This window comes from Narcine bancroftii, chromosome 1 (assembly GCF_036971445.1).
Source record: "Narcine bancroftii isolate sNarBan1 chromosome 1, sNarBan1.hap1, whole genome shotgun sequence".
Taxonomy (NCBI): Eukaryota; Metazoa; Chordata; class Chondrichthyes; order Torpediniformes; family Narcinidae; genus Narcine; species Narcine bancroftii.
The window spans coordinates 330,194,869-330,219,785 of NC_091469.1; the positions used below are offsets into that span (position 1 = coordinate 330,194,869).

The 24,917-nt window shown below is 41.4% G+C and overlaps 1 protein-coding gene and 1 long non-coding RNA gene across 4 annotated transcripts in view; one reads left to right on the forward strand and one right to left on the reverse strand.

Annotated features, from left to right (window-relative positions):
- LOC138748361 (adenylyl cyclase-associated protein 2-like) overlaps positions 1–24,917 on the reverse strand; it is a 224,855-nt gene that overhangs the window by 95,202 nt on the left and 104,736 nt on the right. For all 3 annotated transcript variants that reach the window (XM_069908429.1, XM_069908420.1, XM_069908412.1), the window contains one exon: positions 17,643–17,720. In XM_069908429.1, coding sequence (XP_069764530.1) covers positions 17,643–17,720 — 78 coding nt within the window. The remainder of the gene's footprint in view (positions 1–17,642; positions 17,721–24,917) is intronic.
- The window catches only part of LOC138748383 (uncharacterized), a 30,434-nt gene that overhangs the window by 421 nt on the left and 5,096 nt on the right, over positions 1–24,917 (forward strand). The gene's annotated exons all lie outside the window — the stretch shown is intronic.

Genomic DNA, 24,917 nt, shown 5'->3' on the forward strand with positions numbered 1-24,917 from the left:
ATAGCGATCAGTTCACCAATCACACAACATGCAATCTCAAGCAACCGGCAAATTCACTTATCTGGCATTTACCAATCCCCATAGGTGCCAGATACCAGGGGCTTTTACTGTACATGGCATGAGACTAAAATTTAAATCCTGTACAGCCCTGCCTACAGGAGGTGACCTTGACAGTGTGGGAAATGGAAAAATCCTGTAACAAGCCACTGATAAACTGCATTTGAGTTGTTGCTTCCCCAAGTCTCAGAATCACCATAGGTCCTTGTGATAATAGATCCTATTCTTTTAAAATGGGGAGCATTCATGTTGACTCTCGATGGTAGGATTAGCTGTCTCTCATCCCTCAGTGTTACGAGGCAGAATGCACTAAACACAGAAAACTGGTATCACTTGGTTATCCCCTATGATCAATACATTATGGACTTTTAGTTTTATTTACATATTTGTTCTTGGTGCAACCAGGAGATTCCTAACTGTACATTTCACAGCCCTTTCAGATATATTTAAAACGTCCTTAGCCGCAGGTGAGGTGCCAGAAGATTGAGTCAAGCTCATATTGATCCATTGTTTAAAAAAGGCTCCAAAAATAACCCAGTGAGCCTGACATCAGTAGCAGGTTAGTTATTTGAAGATGTTCTAAGAGAAATACAAGTATTCGGTTGGTTGGGGGATCTGATTAGGCATCGTCCACATGGCTTCATGCAGGGTGGGCCATATCTTATAGAGTTTTTTGAGGAGGTAACAAGGAAGATTTATGAAGGAAAAGCTGTGGATGTTACCTACATGGACTTTAGTAAGGATTTTGACAAGGTCACACATGGGAGGTTAGTCAGGAAATTTCAGTCACTCAGTATTCATGGAAAGATAAACTAGATATGACATTGGCTGAAGGGAGAAGCCAGAGAGTGGTAGCGGATGATTGCCTCTCTGACTGGAGGCCTGTGACTAGTGGTGCACCTCAAGGAACAGTGCTGGGTCCATTGTTGTTTGTCATCTACATAAGAAATAGGAGCCATTCGACCCATTAAGGCTGCTCCACCATTCAAAGAGATCATGGCTGATGACCACCTACCTGCTTTTTCCCCATATCCCTTAATTCCCTTACTATGTAAATATCTATCCAACCTTGTCTGTAATATATTTACTGAGGTTGCCTCCATTTCTTCAATGGGCAGTGAATTCCAGATTCAACACCCTTCTCAACTCTGTTCGAAATCTACTACGGTGGATCTTGAGGTTATGTCCCCTAGTTCTAGCCTTCCTGACCAATGTTAACTGCTTACCTACCTCTATCTTATCTATATCTTTCATAATTTTATACATTTCTCTAAGGTCCCCCCTCATTCTTCTAAATTCCAGCTAGCACAGTCCCAGTCGATTCAATCTCTCCTCATAGGCTAATTCCTTCATCCCTGGAATCAACCTGGCCAACTTCCTCTGCACTGCCTCCACAGCCAGTACATCCTTCCTCAAGTAACGAGACCAGAACTGCATGCAGTACTCGAGAAGGAGTCTCACCAGTACCTTGTACAGTTGCAGCATAACCTCCCTGTTCTTAAATTCAATCCCTTTAGCAATGAAAGTTAACATTCCATTTGCCTTCTTGATAAACTGCTGCACCTGCAAACCAACCTTTTGCGATTCATGCACAAGCACTCCCAAGTTCTTCTGCAGGGAAGCGTGATACAATTGCTTGCTATTTAAATAATATTCTGATCTTCTATTTTTCCTTCCAATGTGGATAACCTCACATTTACTAACATTGTACTCCATCTGCCAGAACTTTGCCCACTCTCTGCACAATTTGCTTTTCTACTCAATTTAGTGTCATCAGTATACTTAGATACACTACACTCTATCCCCTCTTCCAGAGTGTTTATGTACATGAGAACAGTTGCAGGCCCAGGGCTAACCCCTGCGGCAACCCGCTCACCATCGATTGCCAACCAGAAAAACATCCCTGTACCCCAGCTCTCTGCTTTCAAAGAACTCCTGTAAATTTGTCAAATAGGACCTCCCTTTGCTGAATCCAAGCTGTGTCTGCCTGATGGATCCATTTTGCTCCAGATTCCTTGCTATTTCTTCTTCAACGATAGCTTCAAGTATTTTCCCAGCTACAGATATTAAACTAACCGGTCTATAGTTCCTTGCCTTTTGCCCTCATCCTTTTTTGAATAGTGGTGTGCCATTTGCCAATCCACCGGGACTTGCCCAGAGAATTTTAGTAAATTATCACCAAAGCCTCGACTATTACTACTGCCATTTCTTTCTGTACCCTGGGATGTATTCCAAAGGGACCAGGGGATTTATCTATCTTTAGATCCACAATTTTTTCTCAGTACGGCTTCTTTAGTGATAGCCTTACATCCAGGTACTCACCTCCCATCACATCCATAACATTTGTCTTTGACATGTTCACGTGTCCTCCACCGTGAATACTGACACAAAATAGTCATTCATAGCCTCAGCCATTTCCTCATTACCCAATATCAATTCCCCCTTCTCATCTTCCAAGGGACAAACCTTCATTTTAGCCCTTCTGTACTTTATATAATTAAAAAACTTTTACTGTTCGTTTTTATATTTTGTGCTAATCTTTTCTCATAGTCAACCTTCCATCTATTGCTCAAATTGTGGTTCTTTGTTGCTTCTTAAAGTTTTCCCAATCTTCTGATTTCCCACTGCTCTTGGTGACGTTGTATGCATGAGCTTTTAGTTTGACGCCTTCCTTTATTTCCTTGGTTATCCAAGGCTGGCTGTCCCCACCCTGACTGTCCTTGCTTTTAACTGGAATATACTTTTGTTGAGCACCGTGAAAAATCTCTGTGAAAGTCCTCCACTGTCCCTCCATGGACAGTGCATTACCCATCTACCCTGACCTACTCCTCCCTCATCCCCTTGTAGTTTCCCTGGTTTAGGCACAATACACTAGTTTTAGACCAAACTATTGTACCCTCCATTTGTATGAAAAACTCAAATCATATTGTGATCACTTGATCCAAGAGGATCCCATTCTGCAAGATCGCTAATTTTACTTGTCTTATTGCACATGACCAGATCCAAGAGAGCATGTTCAGTAGGTTCAGTAACATGCTGTTCAAGAAAGCCATCACGTTTGCATTCACCCAGTCAGTGTGCATGTTAAAGTCCCCCATGATAACTGCTGTTCCATCCTTATGTGCCTCCAATATTTCTTGGTTTATTGCCTGTGCCACTGTAAATGTAATTATTGGGTGGCCTACAGACAACTCCCACTAAGACATTTTTTCCCTTTTACTTTTCGTAATCTCTTCCTAAATGAATTCGACATTTTGCTCATTAGATCTTTCATCATCTCTCAGAATTGTCTTTATCTTGGAATTCAAGCAACTGGCAAAAAAGAAATTGTGGAAAATAAATAGGTAAAAAATACACAAGTATTTTAACTAAGAGAGCTAGCTCACTTCCTTTACCCTCCTGCCTGTCCTTCCGTATTACCTGATATCATTTGATACTTAATTCCCAATTCTCTCCACCCTGCAAACGTTTCTGTAATGGCCACTGAATCATACCCCTTTGTACTGATTTGTACCACTGACCTTGTTTCGAACACTACGTTCAGATAAAGTGCCCTATACCCATTGTGGTTTTAAAATCTGGGAATCTTTGCCTCTTTTGCACTTGTCTCTTATCCTCTCTACTCTTACTTTTCTATTTTTTAATCTTTTCCTTTTACTTTATCCACATCTCTTATACTTCATCCATCCTTCTGCAATCTTTTGAACCCACCCCTTCCCCTAATATTTTAGTTTAAACCCGTCACTACCAATAATCTAGAATCAGCCATTCTCAATAGGGGACCTACACCCACTCCCACCCCAGGGGCTTCAGCACATTTAAGTAAAACCCTAGTTTGCTTTTCACCTCACGCAATATAAATATTGTTTATTTCTTACATTGTCGGAAAGAGAGAAGTATAGAGGAAACCAAAAGTTGACTGCTGCACAGGGAAGAGGGCTCATAATGATCAATGTGGTTTATAGTGTGAAAAATAAAAAAATTTAAAAAAACTTTGAGCAGAGTCCTAAGGGAGCCACAGCCAAAAGAAAGGTTGAGAATAGCTGATGTAGATGATAATGTGGTAAAGTAGATCAGCAACTTTGCAGATGAGACAGAGTTTGGAGTTGTAATGGATGGTGAGGAAGGCTTTCAAAGCTGGCAGAGGGATCTGGACCAGCTGGAAAAATGGGATGCAAAATGGCAGATGGAATTTAATGCAAACAAGTGTGTGGTGTTGCATTTATGGAAGGACAAATGAAGGTAGGACAAACTAAGTTAGGACACACATGGATATGGTAGAACACTAAGACGTGCAGTAGAACAGAGGGATCTGAAAGTACATATATTTTCCTGAAAATGGCATTGCAGGTAGATAGGGCTGTGAAGAGAGCTACTGACGCACTGTCCTTCATAAATCAAAATATTAAACATAAGAGTTGCAATTTCATGGTAAAGTTGTACAAGACATTGGTGTGGACAAATTTGGAGTATCACCTAACTACAGGGAAGATATCAATAAGGATGAAAGAGTAGAGAGATATTCTAGGACGTTTCTGGGACTTGAGTAACAGGAAAATATTAAACAGGTTGGGACTTTATTCCCAGAGATTTGATAAAGGTGTACAAAATTATGACGTATATATGGGGAAATGCAAGTAGGCTTTTTCCACTGAAGTTAGGCAAGATACAAACCAGAGGAAATGGGTTAAAGATGAAAAGGGAGAAGATGAAGGGGAACTTTAGGGGAAATTTCTTTACACAGTGATGGGAGTACGAAGTGATGAGTACAGGCTAAATTTTGACATTTAAGAAAAATTTGGACAGGTACATGGATGAAAGGGGTATGGAGGGATGTGGACTAGGTGAAGGTCAGTGGACAAGGCAGAATAATAGTTCAGCACAGACTAGAAGGGCCAAAGAGCCGGTTTTCTGTGCTGTAATGTTCTATTATATAAATGCATGTGTGATCCATAGCTCTTGTTTTCATTTACTTGAGGGATATTCTGATGGGTTGAAATATACCCAATGCATGCTTGGAATATATGACTACTGAGCTGTTGATGAGCTGAACAACTGCTGTGGGACATTTTAATTAATTTATTGTGATATAAAATGACAGCACTCAACATCAGCAGCTCTAAAAATAACCAGAAATTAATAAGGACTGATAGGAACATAATGTCATCACATGGAAATTGACTATTAAGCAATATATTATAAAAATACCCTGCTTTTGGTGCAAGAGCATGTGGTGCCATCAAACAGATCAGGGATTATGTTGCTCAGTCCAATTGAAGGTTTGAATTCTCAGCCCATTAATTTTGGATTGCAGAAAATGCTACCAAGGGCATTAGCATCAAGGGGAATTTCCCAAAACATTCCACTGGCATCTATGCTTGTGCAGTTGGAGCAGGAATTATAACAATCAATGCATCAAGATATATCTGTGGTGCACAATTTTTGTTTTGAGGTCAGATTTGTTTAAATGGCCAGAATTGGCTTCTAACGTGCTGCAGGTAAAAGTTAACATTTAGTAGCCAAACACTTCCACAGGCCATTATTAGAAATGCATTTTAATTTACCCATATGTAATCGAGGTCTTTAGCAATGTTAAAAGATGCCAATGCTCCCACTTCATTACTAGTCCTTTTCACCCTGGCTAACCAGCAGATTGGCATTCAGTGAACTGGTTAAGGAAGCAGTTTTTGCCTTTCACATTGGACCACTGTTAACCGGTTCTCTGTGTCCTTTCACACTCATCACAAGGCATCCCCGAGGATAGGGGATTCTATCCTCCACCGGAGACGTCTGAGTGACACATCGAGCAATGGTGGACCTGCCCTAAATCCTAATCAATGTATTAGGATCTTGTATTTAAATTATAACATAATTAAGCTTTATGTACTGCACAGTATGAACCCTTTAGCCCCTGTTCTTGTGCCAACCTATATAAACTTTAATAATTTTATAAACAACAGTGGGAAAGTATATCTGCACAATTTATAACAACTGTGGGAAAGTCCTAGCGGCAATAGCACAAAATTTATAAAGACCACGCGGAAGAATGATGGCAGGCCTGCCCCCACAGAATTCTGTGCGGCAAGGAAAAGGCTGTATGCATGGAGGGGTTCCTCTGCCGCATGGAATTCTGGGATGGCAGATCCACCATCTCTTTCTCCCGCTGGAACTTTCCCACAGTCCTTTAGACATTTATAAAGGGTTATATAGGTCGGCAACGTTTATACCTTTTTAATCTTGTTTCCTTCACATTCCTGAAGTCACGCAAAAAGGTAATCAATACATCACTACTTTATCCCAAGATACCCTTTGTCCCTTTCACGCTGGGCTTATCGACACACAGGTGTCATCAGACACCAGGAATGATACTACCTTCCTAGGTGGTAGCATCACTGGAGTCTGATGATGCCTGCGAGCCAATTAAAGAGCTTTCACACTGTAACCTTAACCGGTAGATTGGCCATCAATTACTGGGACAAGGTACCAGTAATTGAGATAGGGGCTTCTCTTTGTCTCCTTGCCACTTCCCTGATGTTTCAGGCTGCCATTCACCATCTCCTTTATTGCTGCAGCAGTGCCTTCTCACTGTTCTACGTGCATCCTCCTTGCTCACTGTGGGCCCTCTGTTCCTTACTGTTCACCTCCTGCCTTCATGTTGGTGTGCTCCCAACTCATGGAACTTCTTTCCATTTTGCAATACCTGTGCTCATCCATACAGTACCCATTTTTACAGTGGCAGCCTCCTGCCCACCAGTATAGTACATTTGGAGCTGGATGGTAACTCAGACCTGTTGTCAAACCCAGAAGATCAAAAGAGCCTGAAATCCTGCAGGACTTGAGCCTGGGTATCTCCTCCATGTGTCCCTGTCCCAGGCTCAAGTCCTGCAGGATTCCAGGTGAAGGATCTGGCACCAAGACCTGCCGCCTGACATTGGATGGTCCCCAAGTAGACACTGGGGTAAAATCCAGTCCTAGCTTGGCTCTCAACCGCAGCCTTCATGGTATTCTCCCTGAAGTTAAGATGGCTTATTTTATGCTAGAATTATCTCACTGATCCTGAGGCACTGTTGGTGGAGCTAAAATCTTCCTGGCAGGTGGGGTGGTAAAGATGGAGGTGCAGACTCAACCTATGGGTTTGATGTGCTGGGATGTTGTGCCCTGCAGAATTACACTGCTTGTTACAATGGAAGTGAGCTGTACAATGTTGATGATGCTGATAGCTTCAGGTGAGGATGAGAGAGAACAGCTACAATCCATTCCCTGATATTCTGGGTAGTAAAACCTATCAGCTCATTATCGGCATTGCTCATTATGCCATTGTGTGAAGTTACAACTGGTCGTCAGCTTTGTGAGGGGATAAGCAAACAGAATGAATGACTTCGTCTGGTGCTAAATAATATAATTTTTACATTAAGTATGGTAACAGGCCCTTCCAGCACACAAGCCTTTCCCCCCCAAATACCTCAATTAACCTACAACCTCCATACATTTTGAAGGGTGGGAGGAAACTGGAACACCCGGAGGAAAATACACACAGACTGCGGAGAACACACAAACTTCTTACAGAGATCATCGGGTTTGAACCAAGGTCACTGGGACTGTAACATCGTTACAATAACCACCATGCTGCCCAATGTTCCAACAGAAATGGCACATGAGCGAGGGGTGCCTTGGATCACTCCAGTAGGTTACCTGGCAACAAGACTGAGAATGTTCTCCACCTACCTGGAAGAGGGCATTTTCAATAACGCTCAAGGTCCTCAATACCATCCAGGACAAAGCAACCTTTGGCAAACCAGCCTACACCCGGCATTTACACCCTTTGCCACTGACACAGCGGAGATGGAACATGTACCTTTCACAGCGTGCATCACGGCCACTTGTCCTGATTTTTTGTTTATCCCGTCTCCCAAATCTAGGGCAGGCAATAGAAAGCCGCCACCTGCAGGCAGGCTTCGCGTCATGGTGAGGGAGGGGGTTTTTGCAGACCATGCTCCCCCATTCACCTGCAGCACAAGCGTCACATTATTTTGTCTCTATCTGTTATGAGCACACACGTTTGTCTGTTACATAAGAGAGAGGGGTAAGTATTACGGCGGCACAAGGTTCATGGTAGGTATGGCACCCGCTCTCTCCCCTCTCCCCACTGAGTAAGGTTTTAAATATCAGTTTGTGCCCCACTTGCAGTTACCCTAATGCCCCCTGATTATACTATGCCTACAGGTTTCCTCCAAGTTATACGAGTTCCTGATTTGTAACCATCAATGCCCCTCCATTGCAGTTAGGTGAAAGCCCTAGAACATCTTAGCTGTCCACATCATGGAGAACCTTCACCTCAATCTCTGTAACAGTACAAGAGGCAAATCTTTGACATGGCCACAGAGGACTCTCTTTCTCTATGATGTCCACAATCAACAGATGAACCACAAAAACTAATTCTCTTCCTGTGACAAATGTTTAAAAAGTTTATTTCCCAATTAATTTTTTTTTCCTTTAAATGTACAGTACAAAAATTGAAATGCTCCAAAAAAAGATTAACTGTATACTCAATCAAACTAACAAATAAGTGCATGTTTCATATACAACAATAACATTCAGAATGACTGACAACTGTCCATCTGCATGTGCCATTTAGTTATGGACTTAAATAGAGGAGAGAATGTATCCTGAAACAACTTTAATTCTTCAACTGTATTGCATAGTTTGGACTTTTAGACCTTGGCTCATAGCTACATCCAAGTTCTTTTTGAACTGTTGAGCAAGAACAATCAAAGGAAGGGGGAAAGTGAGGGTATAATCACTATTGGAGCCACATAACCTGTGCTAGATAACATTGCCAATGAAAGATGGAAGTGATTGTTCATCAGCTGAAGCCACAGTATAACCAGCCGCACATATATAGAAGTAAAACACAGAAATCTATAAACACCATGGTTGAAGGTTATCTAGCACACTTTTGGAGAAACTCAACTGGTCAAATACTCACACATACACACAAAAAGCCCTGCACTTTCACCTTCTCAGGTCCTCAAAACATTGTATTTACTTTTACAATGTTTATGGCTGATTTCATCGCTTTCACCCTCCATTAATGTGACTTGGGCATCATCCTGAACTATTTCCACTTAAGGCTCTACTCTTGATGATTTTGCATTTTGCATGGTTTCAAATCCCGTACCAACCAATGAAATGAAAAGCAAATGATTTTATACAGATTTTAAAAAAGCACACTCAACTATTCCTTGCCTTCAGTATTATGATAAAGCAGCTATTGCTTTGACAATGTAACAGGAAATGTCCAAATCCTATCAGTCTCCGGAATGCTTTTTCTGAATATCTACAAAGCCATTTCTGCGTTAATATCAACAAACCTATTGACTTATAACTTTGTACAAACAAAATAGTCTAGCAGTAGCAAGAGTAATGTGCTCTATCCTCATTCATTCATGTAATATCTGACCCTTTTGCAGCCTTTTCTCCCTTAGTATGCATTACAAACTAATCATTTTTTCTCCTGCTTAAACAGGATTTAATAGTTCAGTGGCTACATTATAATTGATCTGTAGGCCCAGACTAATCTTCTTCAAATCCCATCACAGCAGTTTGAGCAAATTATTTCATTTAATTTTTATTAATCAATATTATTAAATAAAATAAATATTTTAATACAGATTTAGTTTAGATGAAATTTGGAAACAAAAGGTTAGTGCTGGTCGAACTGTTCATGAAATTTTTGGATTATTCTGACAATCCAACTGGTTCAGCTAATGACTTGAAAAGGAAAGAAATGTATCATTCCATGATCACTGAGGGATGCTTAACTGAACTGCCTCCTGAAGTGACATGTGAACTCTTGAGAAACTCTTGAGTTTCTCCAACAGTGTATTTTTACTTCAACCATGGTCCAGGGTGTGTGTAATGAATACCAGTCAGGCCAGCAACACCCACACTGGAAGAACAAACAAATAAATTGAACTTTGAATTGGTCACGTTGCGTAAGGAAATGTAACAAACAGTACTCGGTAACAATTATAAATGTACATGTCAGCACAGATCAAAATCAAAATTTGTAATAAACGTCACAAAATTTGTTGTTTTGCGGAAGTGGTACAAGTGCAAATATTGCAACATATAAATAAATCATTTAGTGCAAAATCAGAAAAAGTGAGGGAGTGTCTGTGGTTCATTGCCCATTCAGAAATCTGATGGTGGAGGGAGAAAGCTGCTTTTATCTCATCTTCAGGCTCCTGTACCTCCTTCCTGATGGTAGCACTGAGAAGAAGGCATGGCCTGGGTGGTGGGGGTCCTTGATCATACAGGCTGCTTTTTCCTGAGACACCGCCTCTTGTAGATGTCCTTGATGGAGTGAAGACTGATGTCCATGATGGCACTGTCCAAGTTTATAACTCTCTGTAGCATCCTCCTGTCCTGTGCATTGGCACCTCTATAACCAGACAGTGATGCAATGAGTCAGAATGATCTCCACGGTACACCTATAGAATTTTGCAAGAGTCTTTAGTGACACACCAAATCTCCTCAAGCTCCAAGCGAAATATAGCTGCTGGTGAGCCTTCTTCATGATTTTATCGACATAAAGGCCCCAGAATAGATCGTCAGAGAGGTTGACACCCAGGAATACTGAAGCTCTTTACCCTTTCCATTTCTGACCCCTCAATAAGGACTGGCTTGTGTTCTCCTGATTTCCCTTTCATAACAAATAGGAGCAGGAGTCGGCCATCCAGTTCTATCATTCAATGAGGTCATGGCTACTCTGATCATGGGCTCATCTCCACCTACCTACCTTTTCCTCATATCCCTTAATTCCCTATTATGTAAAAGTCTATCCAACCTTGTCTTAAATATATTTACTGGTTCAATGGGCAGCGAATTCCATAGATTCACCACCCTCTGGGAGAAGCAGTTCCTCCTCATCTCCATCCTGAATCTACTATTCTGAAGTCCACAATCAGTTCCTTATTTTGCTAATGTTGAATGTAAGATTGTTGTTGTAACATCAATCAACTTACTGATTTTAAAGGTTCCATTGTTCTTACGTAATACCATATTTAGAATGTAACATACATGGAATTTTTTTTAACTTTTGTCTACAGAAAGGCAGAGTGTCGCCACTTTATTCAGCGCCCCTCACAGAAACCTACAGCACCAGGTGCTCCTAGGTGGTCTCCCCTCCAAGTACTGACCAGGCCTGAGCCTGCTTAGCTTCCGAGGTCAGACAGGCGGATTCAGACTATTATCTCACTCCTGTACACTTCCTCATTGTTGTTGGTGATTCAGCCAATGACCTTGGTGCCATCTGCAAAGATGGCATTTGAATTGTGCCAAACCATACAGTCATGGGTGTAGAGCAAGTAGACCAGTGGGCCCAGTATGCATCCTCGAGGTATGCCTGTGTAGATTGTCAGTGAGGAGGAGACATTGTTTCCAATTTGTACTGCCTGTGGTCTTCTGATGAGGTAGTCAAGGATCCAGTTGCAGAGGCCCAGGTTTTGGAGCAGACTGACTGGTACCGAGGCCTAGGTTTTAGAGCTTGCTGACCGGTTCTATGGCACAGTTAACTTAAACCTTCTATAAACTTGATGCCAGCAAAAGGTGACAGGAGTACAACGTAACTGGTTGTTTCCCAGAATCAACCAAAAGTGTAGCGGATTGTTGTACATGTCTACATATCCCTGAGGATAGCAGGACCATGAAGGGGTGGGAATATTTGCTAAGCAGGAAGAAGATAGAATGGTTTTAAAACTCTTATCTGACCACAACCAGAGTACAGTAACACCCCATTTATGTGGAATTCAAGCAACCAACAAAAAAAAATCTCAGAAATGGATAAAAAATATGGAAGATTAAAATTGGTGCACCTCGCCATTAGTTTGCAATCTCAAGCAACCAGAAATTTCACTTATCCGGCATCTACCAATCCCCATAGATGCCGGATACTGGGGGGGTTTTATTGTATTCTGTAAAGTTCTGGTCAATGGCATGGTGATTTTGGGTGAACATTGCAGGGCCGGATAATCCTAGTTGCAAGAAGAATCTCAAATCATCTTTGAAACAGTCAAAACTGAAAAGAAATTTAAATGAGGTATGTAAAAGGATGAGAGCCTTAGACAGGGGGAAGCCAAGAGCATCCAATTCCCCCTTGGCAGAGAAGTCAATAAGTGTCACAGAGTTAAGTTAAATGGTAGGAGGGATCGAAGGGAGTTAAAAAACTTTTTATACGATGAAGAGCAGGGTTTGGATTTTATTGGCGGTAAAGAAGATTGAAGAAGGAAGAACTGCTCGCCACATTAAAATGTAACTGGCTGAGCAATTTAAAGGGCTGTAATCGTCAAGAGTTAGAAAGCAGAATTAAATAAAACCGTTCCAGATGCACAAGGTAGGTCAAATGGCCTTCTTCTCTCCTGTATTTTATGATTCTTATGCAAGAATAACTTGCTATCTTGGTTAAATTACACAACACTTGGATGTCAAGAAGTGGAAGGAGCAGACAGAGCAAAGTAATCCCACCATTAACAAATAAAATGAATGCTTTGATGTCCTTCCACACCTTCTTAAATCCTAGAACTGCGCAGCACAGTACAGACCGTTCAGCCCATGATGTGGTGCTGAACCCCAAAAAGCTAATATCTCCCTATCTCATAACATTCTACAATTTTTTTGGTCCATATGCCTGTCTAAAAGTGTCTTAAATGCCCCTATTGTTCCTGCCTCCAACACCACTTCTGGCAATGCACTCCAGGCATCCACAACTCACTGTGTAAAAAAATCTTACCCCTGATGTCTCCGCCAAACTTTCCTCCCTTCACTTTGTATAGATGTCCTCTGCTGTTTGCTATTCCTGCCATCTCCCTTATCTATGTCTCTCAATCTTGTAGACCTCTATTAAGTCACCTCTTCCTTCTTCCTCACTCCAAAGTGTGGTCTCACCAGAGATTTACAGAGTTGCCACAGACTTCTGAACTCAATCCCCCGACTCATGAAGGCCAGCATACTATAAGCCTTCTTAACTACTCTATAAACCTGCATGGGAAACCTCAAAGACCCTGTCCCTCCACACTGTTAAGTATCATACCATTAACCCTTAACTCTGTCTTCAAGTTTGACTTGAAAATGTGTTATCTCACACACGTGGATTGAACTCCATCTGCCAGTTTTCTGCCCAATTCTGCATCTTGTCAGAATGTTGCAGCACAGACAAGGACTAATTTTTTTTCCCCATATAATAATTTATCCAAGTGCATTGCCTTATATTTATTTATTAATTCTTCAGTTTGTCCAGTTCAATCATTTTGCATATCTAGCCAACTCCTGTGGCCTCCAACACTGCTTAAAAGGAATTATTGCTTATGCACCGTGGACCAGAGAATACTGTTCTGTCAGGTTGTACTTGTGCGATCAAATGATAAATAAATTTGAATAATGACACATCTTCACTAATATATAAAATAAGCTCTGTTTTCCTCTTAAAATTTATTTAAAATATAATTCAATCCTTTCAATCCAACAAGGATAATCAAACAAATTTAATCTAAATGTTTTATTTCACTGGTAATCCAAACTTATTCCAAGTGCTTGGAATATGTCACATTTCCCCTGTGATGTCTGGCTAACCATTTTTTATAAAGTTGGTGCTTGCAATAGCCAATGACAGAAACATTTCAACATTAGTGCAGCGTTAAGTGCAATGCTGTTACAGAGCCAGGGATGTGGGTTCAAATATGGCGCTGCATGTAAGAAGTCTCTATGTTCTCCCCGAGTCTGCAAGGGTTTCCATGGGTGCTCCAGTTTCCTCCCACCTTTCAAAACGTACGAGGGATGTAGGTTAATTGGGCAGCATGGCTTATGGGCTGGAAGGACCTGTTATTGTGATGTATGTTGAAATTTCGAAAAAAAGATTAAAATTAAATAAGGACTGATGCCTGACATTCAAGAAGTATTAATGGCAGAGTCATTGACCACAGAACAGATCCGTTAGCTCAACTCCTCCTTGCCGACCAATTTGGCATTCTGGGCTAGTCTCATTTAGCTGCATTTTCCTCTAAGCCCTTCCTAGCCATAAATTTGCCCAAATGTCTTTTGAATGTCAGAATTGTGCCGGTTTCTACAGTTTCCTCTGACAATACATTTCAGATATACAATACCCTTTAAGTGGAAAAAACATCTCCTCTTTCTCACCTTAAGCCTTTGCCCTTGAATGTTCTTTCTTCCTCAGTCATCTACTGAGAAAGAAAGAACATTCTCTTTATCCAAGCCTCTCATGATTTTATAAAGCTCAAAAGGTCATCGCTCAGCCTCCTACACTCTGGTGAATTAACACCTATCTTATCTAATCTCCCTATGTCAAGCCCTCTATACCCAGCAACATCCTCGTGATTTATTGATGCCCTTCATATACCAGGACAATCAGAACAGCACACAGTACTCTTAAGTCTTAAGTGTGGTCTCAACTATTCTTTGTGCAGCTGAATCACGAGGTCCTAAATTTTACATTCAATTCACTGCCCAAGAAAGGCAGGCGAGCCAAATGCCTTCTTCACCACAAAGTTCCTTGAGAATAGTAATGTATCTTGGGTGAACAATGAACTGTACCGCCTGGTCTCTCTGTCCTACAACACTCTCTAGGGCCCTACCATTCACTGTGCAAGTCATACCCTGGTTTGTCTTACCCAAAAAACAACATCTCACACTTCTCAAATTAAATTCAATTTTTCACTTGTTGGCCCACCTTTCACCTGTTGTAAATTTAGATATCTTTCCTCCTGTCCACTCTACCAGTGACTTTGGCATCATCTGCAGATTTAATAATCATATGAACTGCATTTCCGTCCAAATCATTAATATATTTTAAAATCTGACATATGTTCCTTTTTCCTGGCCAGAGCATCAATATCCCTTGTCAACCAGGATTTCTTAAACTTGTTTGCTTTGCTCTTCACCCTAACAGGAACACAGAGTGCCTGAATTCTTGCTATCTCACCTTTAAAAACATCCCAATGTCAAGCCGTCTCCTCGCCTGCCAACACCTCTTCTAATCAGCTTCTGCAAGTTCCTGGCCAATTGCTCCAAAACCAATCGAAGCCTTTAACTTGTGGCAGGGATGATAATGGAACTAGAGCACATTAATTCACAACATGCTAGTCACTTGCACGAGCCCATATTTCCCCGCAGAGCAGGTCAGAAAACAACATTTCTATAGAGGTGAAACAGTAAACGCCAAGCAAAAGTTAGACTTTTATCTCTCCATAAGAAGATATAAACACAAGGACCACTTCATTCATCTTAAATTTCATTTACAGAAGCAAATTCTGGCCTTTTAAACATGTGCCATCTAATTACACCCATTTTAATCTATAATCCCATATGTTTTGGAGGGTGGGAAGGAAACAGAAGTACCCAGAGAAAACCCATGCAGGTCACAGGGAGAACGTACAAACTCCTTGCAATGAGTGCTGAATTCTAACCAGAGTCACTGATGCTGTATTAGTGTTGTGTTAACCGTGCCTCTAGAGCCAGGTGATTAGCACAAAGAAATCTAGGATCCAAACATAACTTTTCCCCATTTTACTGCAGGAGTGGATTTTGGTGAGAACAGTAAACCCCATTTTTCTTTTCACTGCCCAGAAGTAAACACACACAAACTATTCGGCAATGTCTCTGTAAGATCATAGGCAATCTGAGAAAATGACTTGTATTAATGTAGCACCTTTCCTGAATAACAAGGTGTGCAATGGTCAATAAAGTAATTCTATAATTGTGGGATTAAACAGATGTATTTGATAATAAACACGTCACTAAAGAGCAAGACCAGGTCTTCCTGCCAGAAAAGCAACCATCTTTGAAGTATATTGTGCACTATCCTGGACACCATCAAATAATGTCTTGACCCTCTCTCAATGAATACATAAACCATTACCAGTTTCTCCAAGTTCAGACAGCATTATCCTGCTACATGAATGGTAACACATCACCCTCCTTCTCAGCTCAGCTGCCCAAATGTCATCTGATCCTTAAATCATTTGGTGCTGCTCATCATATGTTTCAGCAGGTGCAAAAAAAAGTGCAGGGTCAAGATATAGATTTCGGATGTCAAAACAAGCAGTCACATTGCTACTGAGGAGAAGGGAGTTCATACATTTCAAAACCCATATGGATGATAAAAACACCACAAAAATGCAGTTCTTAATGCAATTAAAGTGTAATTTGTTGCTTTGCAGAAGCACACTGGCCTCGGAATCAAAATGTTGGCAGAATCACAAACGACAATGAGGAAGCGTACAAGAGGGAGATAGATCAGTTCAATGAGTGGTGTCACACCAACAACCTTGCGCTCAATGTTAGCAAAACCAAGGAGATGATTGTGGACTTCAGGAGGAAGTCAGGGGAACACAACCCAGTCCTCATTGAGGGCTCAGTAGTGGAGAGGGTCAAGAACTTCAAATTCTTGGGTGTCAACATTTCTGAAGATCAGTTCTGGAGCTTCCACGTAGATGCAATTACAAAGAAGGATCACCAGTGGCTATACTTTGTGCAGTGTCTGAGGTGGTTCGGTAAGTTACCGGACACTCTCATCAACTTTTCCAGGTGTACCACGGAGAGCATTCTGGATGGTTGTATCACTGACTAGTATGGAGGTGCCAAATCTCAGGAGAAGAATAAACTCCAGAGGTTGTTAACTTGACCTGTGACATCACAGACACCAGATTTCACTCCATGGAGGACACTTACATGAGGTGGTGTCTTAGGTTCTATCCTCAAAGACCCCCACTCCATGCCCTCTTCACTCTGCTACTATTGAGAAAAATGTACAGGAACCTAAATAAGAGCACAGATTCTTCCCCGCTGCCATCAGATGCCCGAATAATTAATGAATCAAAGACACTGCCTTACATTTCGTGCACTATTTAAATATTTTTTTATATTTATTGTTGCAAGATGGTTTAGAACATGAATGTTTGCTCTATAATGTTGCTGTAAAATACTGAATTTAGCGACTTGTTCATGACAATAAATTCTGAAATCCAGATTTGCTATTCCTCTTCTGCCAATATGAGGTACTATTTCAAAAATAACATTTTACACAACTATACTTGGAATAGCCAATCACAGACTATATTACATGAATTAATTTCTTGGGGGTTGTGGGGGCTAGGAGGCGGGCATGGAAGAGATAAACGATCCGTTAGTTTCCATGGCAACCTGGCCAGTATCTGTTCAATCAACATCACTAAAACAGATTATCGTGTCGTTATCTCACTGCTTGTGCAACCTTGCATTGATGCTGGTAAACTAGTAGCTGCATTTCCTGGAAGTATTTTACACAAAGCATTTCCTGGGCAGTAACACAGTTTGAAAGGTTCAGTATAAAATCCATAAAAAGCTGAGCAGTCAAAGGAAACAAACCTTCAGTTACTTTTGCCAGTCAACAATGAAGGAAAACCCACTTTGTGCAAACACCGAATGGGCTTTTAAACAACTTTTCAACCGTTTCATGGAAACCACATGTTACAGTGGATCTGTTTCACAGGAGTGTCTCCCGAGAATTTCGTATGACACATACAGTTACCCACCTCCAGGGGCTGCTGGCGCTTACAGGCCATCAGCAGGAAGTCTCTCTGGGCTTCGAAAGCTGCCTTAAACATCTCTGCCTGTTTGAGAAAAAAAAAGCACTCATCAAACAAAGGAAATAATGGTGCATAAAACAGCATGCAATCAGGAGGGAAACATTGTGGATCAAATTCTTTACCCTGTTAACATAAACCCAAGCAATTGCTCCACCAGGTCATTTTAGAAGTCCAGAACAAATACAAGGCTACTGCGCATCTGTCTCTTGTATATTATCTGTGAAGATGGGCATAATTATACCATGTACTGCCATAAAATCAACACAAGCTTCACGTACAGCTGGGAATGCTAAAATTCATCTTCACCTTGCACCCGACAGCAATTGTGAATCTGCTGCATTCGGTGGTCCCGTTGTGGTCTCCTCTACGTGGGAGGGACTGGACGCAGACTGGGAGATCATTTCGTTGAGCACCTTGGTTCCGTCTACCACAATAGCGTGGATCTCGCAGTGGCCACCCATTTCAATCCCCCATCCCATTCCCTTGCTGACACCTGTTCATGGGCTCGTGCACGGCCAGACTGAGGCTACCCGCAAACTGGAGGAACAACAACTCATCTTCCATCTGGGCACCCTCCAAACAGATGGCATTAACATCGACTTTTCCAGTTTCCGTGAGTGCCCCCCCCCCACTAAAATCTCTATTTCTTCTTTCCTCCAGTTCTTCATTCACAGAGCCACAATTCTCACCCTTCCTCTCCTGTCCTCTTATCCTTGTCCAATTATCACCTTGAGTCTGTTGGTCTGTACTCCGCCCCCAGCCTTTTAATTCAAGTGCCTGTCTGCTTTTTACTTGCTTCTTGAGGAAGGTCTCAGGCCAAAACGTCGATTACATATCTTTCCCTCCTATGGACACTGCGAGACTTCAAGTTCCTCCAGTATTTCCGTGTTTTTACCACAATCACAGCATCTGCAGACTTTTGTGTTTCAAACCTTACAGGAGTAAGACACTTTCATTTAAGCTCAATATTAATGCCATTCACTTTTCAGATTCTTTTCTGCACAATGGCACTTGGGACGTATCTGAGAAACAGTTTAAAAAAAGACACATTCATCCTGCAAGTCTATCTAAACTGAGCACTCCTGCAGAGTTTTTACCAAAGGAAGGGTGTGGAAGAGAGTCTACATGGTGGTTGTAGAGCTTGAGAGCAGCAGGGAGTGCAGAGGGGGAGCAGTGGGAGAGATTGTCACAGAACTCTCTTTGAAGAGAGGTGGAGAAGTTTAGGGTAGATGTCCCAAGATGAGATTTTGCAGTGGAGCAACTGAATGGAGTGAAACACAAAAGTCTGCAGACACTGTGGGTGTAGTAAAAACACACAATAAATGCTGAAGGAACCTTGAAGAATATACATAGCCAAAATTTCAGGCCCAAGGCCTCCTTCAAGGAGGTACAGAATTGTCCAAAGCATGACAAAATTTAACACAAAGATATACATTTAATTCAGACAGTTGAACTTTGCGAACATTCAAGTAACAAACATCCCACTACCATTGCTTTAATTTTTTGAAGTTTCTGATTTGATCAAAAACATAATTTTCTCACCACAGTGTTGAGATTAAATGCCAGCAGCTGAATCAATGTGATTCCCAAATATTTTTTAATTTCCAATGCCTCTACCATTGCCTGTTCATTGCCATAATGTGTCCATCTCGAGCTGCTAATTGCTTCTGGAGTGACTGTTCCAAATGGTCAGGCTGGACATGACTGTACCTTCTCTCCCCTATACAATGCTGAGGCTCTAACACTTTCAGCACAGGACCAGTGAGAAGGAGAGCCAGGAAGCAAAACATCCATCGTGTTTTACATCGTTTCATTTGCCCAACAAATTCACCCAGTGGTTTAAGGTGGGTAGGTCACATACCAAAAATCAAAATCCATTACTTATTACCTGCTTTTAACCACAGCACAGGCAGCACACTGGAAGGCCACTCCTGTAATATTACAGAATGGTTTCAAGTACAGTATGTGGACAGGAGCTGAGAACAGGGAAACCCATGAGATCACATACACAAGTTCAGACTTATTATCAGACATCACTTATAGCCACAAGATTCTTTTTCCTGTGGGCCAGACAGAATTTCTACTCATCAGTACTCAAAAAAATACATACACAAAAGAAAGAAATGAAACAAGGAAAGAAATATTAACAAATTGACTGTGCAATACAAAAAAAATCATAAATAAATAATGTACAAAGAGTCCTTAAATGAGTCTTACATAGGTATTACATAGGAAACCTTGGCAAATTTCTACAGAGGTGTGGTGGAAAGTGTGCTGACCGGCTGCATCATGGTCTGCCAAGGGGAATCCAATACCCCTGACCATAAGGCCCTGCAAAAGGTAGTGGACACAGCCCTGGACATCACAAGCAAAACCTTTCCATCTATCAAGATCGTATACAGGGAATGCTGCCATCAGAGCGCAGTAGAAATCATCAGGGACAAGACTGATGATCAGGGAAATCATCAGGGACAAAACTGACACAAGACTCACACCACCAGGTTCAAGAACAGCTACAACCCCTCCACGATCAGGCTCCTCAACAACAAACTCATTCAGGAACTCATTTAAGAACTCGTAGCCACTGAAAACACAGTGGTGACTGATGAACGCAAAATGACAACACTCAATTGCAGGTGAACCAGAACTCATTTACTCGAGTCACGCACGTATTCTTTTAAAACACTGAACCATGCGCACCACGTTATGACATCCTGTGCTGGTTTGATAGACTTCTGGGAGTTGTAGTCTATCTATAGCACCACTATACGCACCCCCCCCCCCCCCACCAGAACCGGCACTATCAGCTGGTAGTTTTTTTGGGAGGTCCCGCATCAGACCTGTTGAATAGGGGCAACTTCGTCAACATGGGCAGTTTGAGCCCATCAATTGTGAATGTCAGAGGCTGCCCAGCAATGTCCAAGATGCAACTGATCTCATTTGTCTCATCACCCTGTAAAGTGCCTTCAAGGGCTGTCCACGTATTCCTCTATGTACGTATTCACAGTCCTTCAGTTTATGTGGAACAAATTCACCTGGGACCACCAAAGCCCTGTAGACAAGCTCCGTAGATGAAGTGTGAAGATCCTCTTTTGGAGTTGTCCTAATGCCGAGCAACACCCATGGTAATTCGTCAGCCCAGTTGGGACCGTCCAAACGGGCCATTAAAGCATATTTAAGGTGACAATGGAATCATTCAATCATCCCATTGGACTGCAGATGATAGGCGCTTGTATGATGAAGCCTAGAGCCGAGATGAGGCCGTCCATGATGAAGATGTAAATTGAGGTCCTCTGTCAGAAGTGATGTGCACCGGTAGGCCGAAGCGAGCCACCCAGGAATTAAGGAATACTCGCGCACAAGAGTTTGTAGAAGCATCTGGCATGGGGACTGCCTCAGGCCATATTGCGTAAACCTATCGATCACCATGAAGAGATAGCGGTAGCCTCATGAAACTAGAATTGGTCCCACAATGTCCACATAGACGTGGTCAAAGTGGCAAGTTACTGGTGGGAAGGGTTATAGCGGTGCTTTCATATGCCAATGGATTTTGACTATCTACACAAGATCTGGCCATTTTCATGACATCTTTCTCCAGACCGTGCCAAACAAATGTCTGAAATTAGATGAACGGTTGATCTGATGGATGAGAAAGACCATGGACAGAATCAAAAATGCAATTTCTCCATGAAGTTGGTACCACTGGCCGTGAATCATGCAGGACATCTCTGACTCATTTGGCAGCTGCTTGGTCCAAGGCACTGACGAGGTGATAATAGCAAGTCGCATCCACCTCATCTTCCTGAGGTGAAATTGTGTCTCAGCCGGTCGAAACCACAGCTCTGGTTCTGACATCCAAAAGGGCAGTAGCTTAGCAGCAACAGCTGCAGTATCTATATAGTCCAAAAGCTTGTTTTGGACCTGTCGGGGTTACCAATTGTAGCCACTGAAAACGCAGTGGTGGCTGATGAAAGTGAAATAATGACACACACAGTTGCAGGTAAATCAAAACTCATTTTCTCTAGTCACGTGCGTATTCTTTTAAAACATTGAACCATATGGGCCATGTTATGATGTCCTATGCCGGTTCACTAGACCTCTGGGAGTTGTAATCTATAGGGCTGCTACAGACACTTACTTTTGCACTTTATTGATTTTTTTTTCCCTGTATTGTAATTTGTTTACATATACATTGAATACATTTTTTTTTGCACTAACAAAAGTGATAATCTGCCTCACACATAGATAAAAAGAATATTAGGGTTGTATGTGATGCCATTTATGTACTCTGGTGGAGGGTTAGCAACTGTTCCTGAACCTGGCAGTACGAGTCTTGCAACATTTATACCTCTTTCCTGACAGCAGCAAGAATAGAGCACGTCCTGGGTGACAAAGATCCTTGATGACGGCTACTGTTCTGCGCCAGTAGCGTTCCATGTAGATTTTCTCAAAGTTTGGGAGAATTTTGCCTGTCATGTACTGGGCTGTGTCCACTACCTTTTGCAGGGCTTTCTGTTCAGAGGTATTGATGCCCCCATACCAGGCCTTGATGTACCAGGCCTTGATGTAGCCAATTAGCACACTTTCGACCACACATCTGCAGAAGTTTGCCAAAGATTTTGATGTTATACCAAAACTCCTGGGACAAGTTAATTTAACTTAGACAAGTGTTAAAATGATATACTGAGTTAAGGAAAACAGCAACAAGTGGAAGCCCACTAACAAGGGTGCTCTATTATCAAATAGCCACACATTTTTTAAAAAAACAGCTAAAGAATGTTGTCAGCAGAGCTGATCAAGCAGTTAAGCAGAGGAGTGCATTTGCTGATGAGGCAGAGCATGTTATTTTAACTTCTAACTCACAGCTGATACCATATTTAGAAGACGATGTATCATTTTGTGCACTGTTCAAAGGGACGCTTGATGTATTGGAAAGAATTTGGAGAATGAGGAGTTGATTGCCATTAATAGTCAAGACTACATGATAACTTTAAAAAAAAAATTGCTGGGATAAATGTTTAGTTAAAAGCAGGATTTAAAGATCACTTGATTTTAGTTTCTGTTCTGCAACTATGGGTAATCTGCAGTTGGTTACTGGCTAGAATCGTAACTACAGCACAGAATTCCCATCATGCCTGAGTTAGTTCCCTGAAAAACAGATTACTGACTACTAGTAAAAACACAATGCTGGAGAAACTCAGCAGGTCAATTAGCGTACTTTATATAGCAAAGATAAGATAAATAACCAATGTTTTGGGCTTGAGCCCTTCTTTTACTGACGACTAATCCTTCTTCCTTTTGCATACCCATTATAAATCTTCCTGTTAAATATTTGCTTCCTTGCGTAAAAGCCATGGTGGATTTCACTATTATGGGCCTATTATTGAAACATAAAAGATCCTGAGTGAACTCTGAGGGGTGGGGGTTCCCAGTCAAAGAGTCTGGACCTTGGGGATTCAGTCCCGTAAAGATGACAGCTGCATTTAGACACAGATGAGGAGTCATTTCTTTTATCAACCATTTGTGAATCTTTGGAATTTCTTCTCCCACAGAGCTACAGATGCTAACTCATCAACCTTATTCAAAGATAAGAGATTCATAAAAATGAAAAAAAAAACTCAAGGATGGAACAGGAAAGTAGAGTTGAGGCCAAACATTGGAGTACAGTTAGTGCAATGCTATTACAGCACAAACGACCCAGGCTCAAGTCTGACACTGTCTGTAAGGGGCTCTGTGTCTGTGTGGGTTTTCCCCGGGTGCTCTTGTTACCTTCCACTCTTCAAAAAAAACATACAGGAGTTGTAGGTTAATTGGGTGGTCCAGAAGGGGCTGTTACCATGCTGCATGTGTAAAGTTAAATAGCCATGATCTTTATATTTTGCAATCCATACAGCAAACATGAGCAAAAATATTTGATACTAAGCAGTAACAGTTTAGACAAAAATGGTGGGTTTTAAGGAATCAAAGATGAAATTAAATGGCTTCAAGTGTGCAATTGCTTGTGGAAGCCAGTGACTTTACCTTAATACTCAGATAACTGTGAAGTATTTCCTAAAACAGGATTCATAATTGCAGCTCTGCTTGCTCTATCCATCCTATTCAGGTATACTATTTGGAAAGTAAATTAAACAAAGCATCAGTTGGATTTTTCAGCATATAAATTGTATGTTTTATTTCCACATAAATGTGCATGTAAAAGTGTAAGAATATAGTCTATTAGTATAGATACAAAAATACTTTTGAGTTGGGGCAATGGAAAAAATTGGAACTATCCCAACTTCTAAATTTAATTTTTTTTTACTTTGAACAAGGTAACAGGCTCGTGCCACTCATTTAAACACCCCTCCCCCCCATGTTTTGAAGGACGGAAGGAAAATGGAACACCCAGAGGAAACCCACACAGACACGGGGAGAACGTACAAACTCCTTACAGACAGCGCTGGATTCAAATCCCAGTCACTGGCACTAACTGCAATGCTAACCAGGCCTCCCGTCCCTTCTTTTTGAAGATGATCTCTGCAGATTTCTTTCCAATACAGCTGAAGGAAAGCAAATGCCAACTTCAATATTTGAAGAAAGAATCTGATTTTTTGAGAACACACAACCCTTTAATGTTTAATTGTTTTGAAATCAAAAGTGATCATCTGTTGATGTATTCTTGAAACTTTAGATCTTGCCTTCTACCAAACTCTTATCCCTGCTACAAAAATATTCAAGTTTGCCCAGTTCAGTAAAACTCCCAGTATCCGGCAACTAAGGGGATTGATAGATGCCGGATAAGTGAACTCGCCGGATGCTTGAAACTGTGTGTTGGTTGGATTGGCAGACTAACCACTGGGGTGGGGGGGGGGGGGGGGCAAATTTTAAACTTTGCTCTTTTTTTAACCTATTTATTTTCTGCAATCATGTTGCCAGCTGCTCGAATTATGGATAACGGGGATTTTTCCTGTTTATAGCAGGGAAGCACAGAAGGACAAGAACCTAGGTCACAATTGGTTCTTGTGCCTTCAGTTCCAGAAATCCTTCTCTCAATCAACTCACTAATCGTCACTTTTAAAAGGTTCAACTAAACCATTAGTCACAAGTCCCAATATCACAAGTTAGATAACAAACCCACAAAACATTTTGCTATATTGAAAGGAGCTTTGTAAAATGCAAATTTTTTGCAATAGGACTCCTCACCTTCAACTTTAGAAGAGTAAGGACTCTCATATCATCCCA